The sequence below is a fragment of the Vanellus vanellus genome, assembly GCF_965231255.1.
Source record: "Vanellus vanellus genome assembly, contig: HAP1_SCAFFOLD_35, whole genome shotgun sequence".
In the NCBI taxonomy this organism is placed as follows: domain Eukaryota; kingdom Metazoa; phylum Chordata; class Aves; order Charadriiformes; family Charadriidae; genus Vanellus; species Vanellus vanellus.
This window is the reverse complement of record NW_028128889.1, coordinates 1,028,032-1,030,077: the sequence shown is the minus strand read 5'-3', so window position 1 is coordinate 1,030,077 and position 2,046 is coordinate 1,028,032. Positions and strand designations below refer to the sequence as shown.

General features: G+C 47.2%; 1 protein-coding gene across 1 annotated transcript; it reads right to left on the bottom strand.

Annotated features, from left to right (window-relative positions):
* Nucleotides 1-1,107: 1,107 nt before the first annotated feature.
* On the bottom strand, nt 1,108-2,046 carry LOC309683900 (olfactory receptor 14A16-like; the record flags this gene model as incomplete). Its single annotated transcript, XM_082499884.1, has 1 exon — nt 1,108-2,046. One exon carries the CDS (start codon nt 2,044-2,046, stop codon nt 1,108-1,110), a length of 939 nt encoding a protein of 312 aa, XP_082356010.1.

Below are 2,046 nucleotides of genomic sequence, written 5' to 3'. Positions count from 1 at the left end.
ATGGTTTAACCCCAGTAGGCAGCGAAGAACCACACAGCCCCTGGCTCCCTCCCCCCTGGGTGGGATGGGGGAGAGAATCGGAAGGACAAACCTGAGAAAAATCAAGGGTGGAGAGAAAAGCAGTTTAATAGGCAAAGCAAAAGCTACGTGGGTAAGCAAAGCAAAATCAAGAATTGCTTCAGTACTTCCAAACATCAGACAGGTGTTCAGCCAACTCCAGGAAAGCGTAATGGTTACTTGGGAAGACAAACGCCGTAAATCCAAACGTCCCACACTTCCTTCTTCTTTCCCCGGGTTTTATTGCTGATCATGACATCATATGGTATGGGATATCCCTCGGGTCAGTTGGGGTCAGCTGTCCAGCTGTGTCCCCTCCCAACTTCTTGTGCACCCCCAGCCTACTCGCTCTCAGGGAACTAAGAGGAGCAGATAAAGCCTTGACGCTGTGTTACCCTGCTCAGCAATAGCTAAACTGTCCTCATATTATCAACACTGTTTTCACCACAAATCCAAAACATAGCTCCACACTAGCTGTTATGAAAAAGTTTAACTCTATCCCATCAAAACCAGTACAACAGGATATCATGAATCTCTCTCCAGTGGCCTTCTGCCGGCTAACAGCTCAGCCTGGGACTGCAGAGTCAGAGGAGCTTCTGCTACAGCTCCAAGAAAGTTTTCAGAAACAGGAGCTGAAAATTATGGTTTTTTGCTGCTACCTTTATTACTGGGGAATAAACAACACCTAATTGCTTAAGAAGTGAGATTAGGAATAATAAGGCTAGAGGTCTAACAAATAGAGAAAGAAAGAAAGAAAGAAAGAGAGAGAGAAAGAGAGAAAGAGAGAAAGAGAGAAAGAGAGAAAGAGAGAAAGAGAGAGAGAAAAAGCGAGTAGAAGGAATGAAGAAAGGAAAGAAAGAGAGTAATTACACAAAGAAAGAACAAAAAGAGTGAAAGAAAGAAGAAAGAGAAAGAGAGAAAGAAAAAAGAAAGAAAGAAGGAAATAACAAAAAAAAAAGAAAGAAAGGAAGGAAGAAAAACTTACAAACAGGAAATCATCCTGCTGTTTTCTGTGAATATGCTGAGAGTCATATGAGAAAGACAGTTACCTCATTGATGCTGAAATAGAGTACATTGCAATAGTTTCCTCAGGGCATCCTTGATCTCTTTGTTCCTCATGCTGTAGATGAGGGGGTTCACTGCTGGAGGCACCATTGAGTACAGAAATGACACCACTAAATCCAGGGATGAGGACGAGATGGAGGGGGGCTTCAGGTAAGCAACCATAGCAGTGCTGATAAAGAGGGAGACCACGGCCAGGTGAGGGAGGCATGTGGAAAAGGCTTTGTGCCGTCCCTCCTCCGAGGGCATCCTCAGCACGGCCCTGAAGATCTGCACATAGGACAGCAGAATAAAAACAAAACACACAAAAGTAAAAAAGGTGCTAAACCCAAGAAGCCTTAGTTCCCTGAGGTAGTCTGAGTCTGAGCAGGAAAGCTTGAGGATCTGGGGGACTTCACAGAAGAACTGGTCCACGGCATTACCTCGGCAGAGTGGTATTGAAAATGTATGTGCAGTGTGCAGCAGAGCACAGAGAAACCCACTGCCCCAGGCAGCTGCTGCCATGTGGACACAAGCTCTGCTGCCCAGGAGGGACCCATAGTGCAGGGGTTTGCAGATGGCCACGTAGCGGTCATAGGCCATGACGGTCAGAAGATAATATTCTGCTGAGATAAAAAATAAAAATAGAAAGACCTGTGCAGCACATCCCCCATAGGAGATGGCCGTAGTGTTCCAGAGAGAATTGGTCATGGCTTTAGGGAGAGTGGTGGAGATGGAGCCCAGGTCGAGGAGGGAGAGGTTGAGGAGGAAGAAGTACATGGGGGTGTGGAGGCGGTGGTCGCAGGCAATGGCAGTGATGATGAGGCCGTTGCCCAGGAGGGCAGCCAGGTAGATGCCCAGGAAGAGCCAGAAGTGCAAGAGCTGCAGCTCCCGTGTGTCTGCGAATGCCAGGAGGAGGAACTCAGTGATGGAGCTGCCGTTGGACAT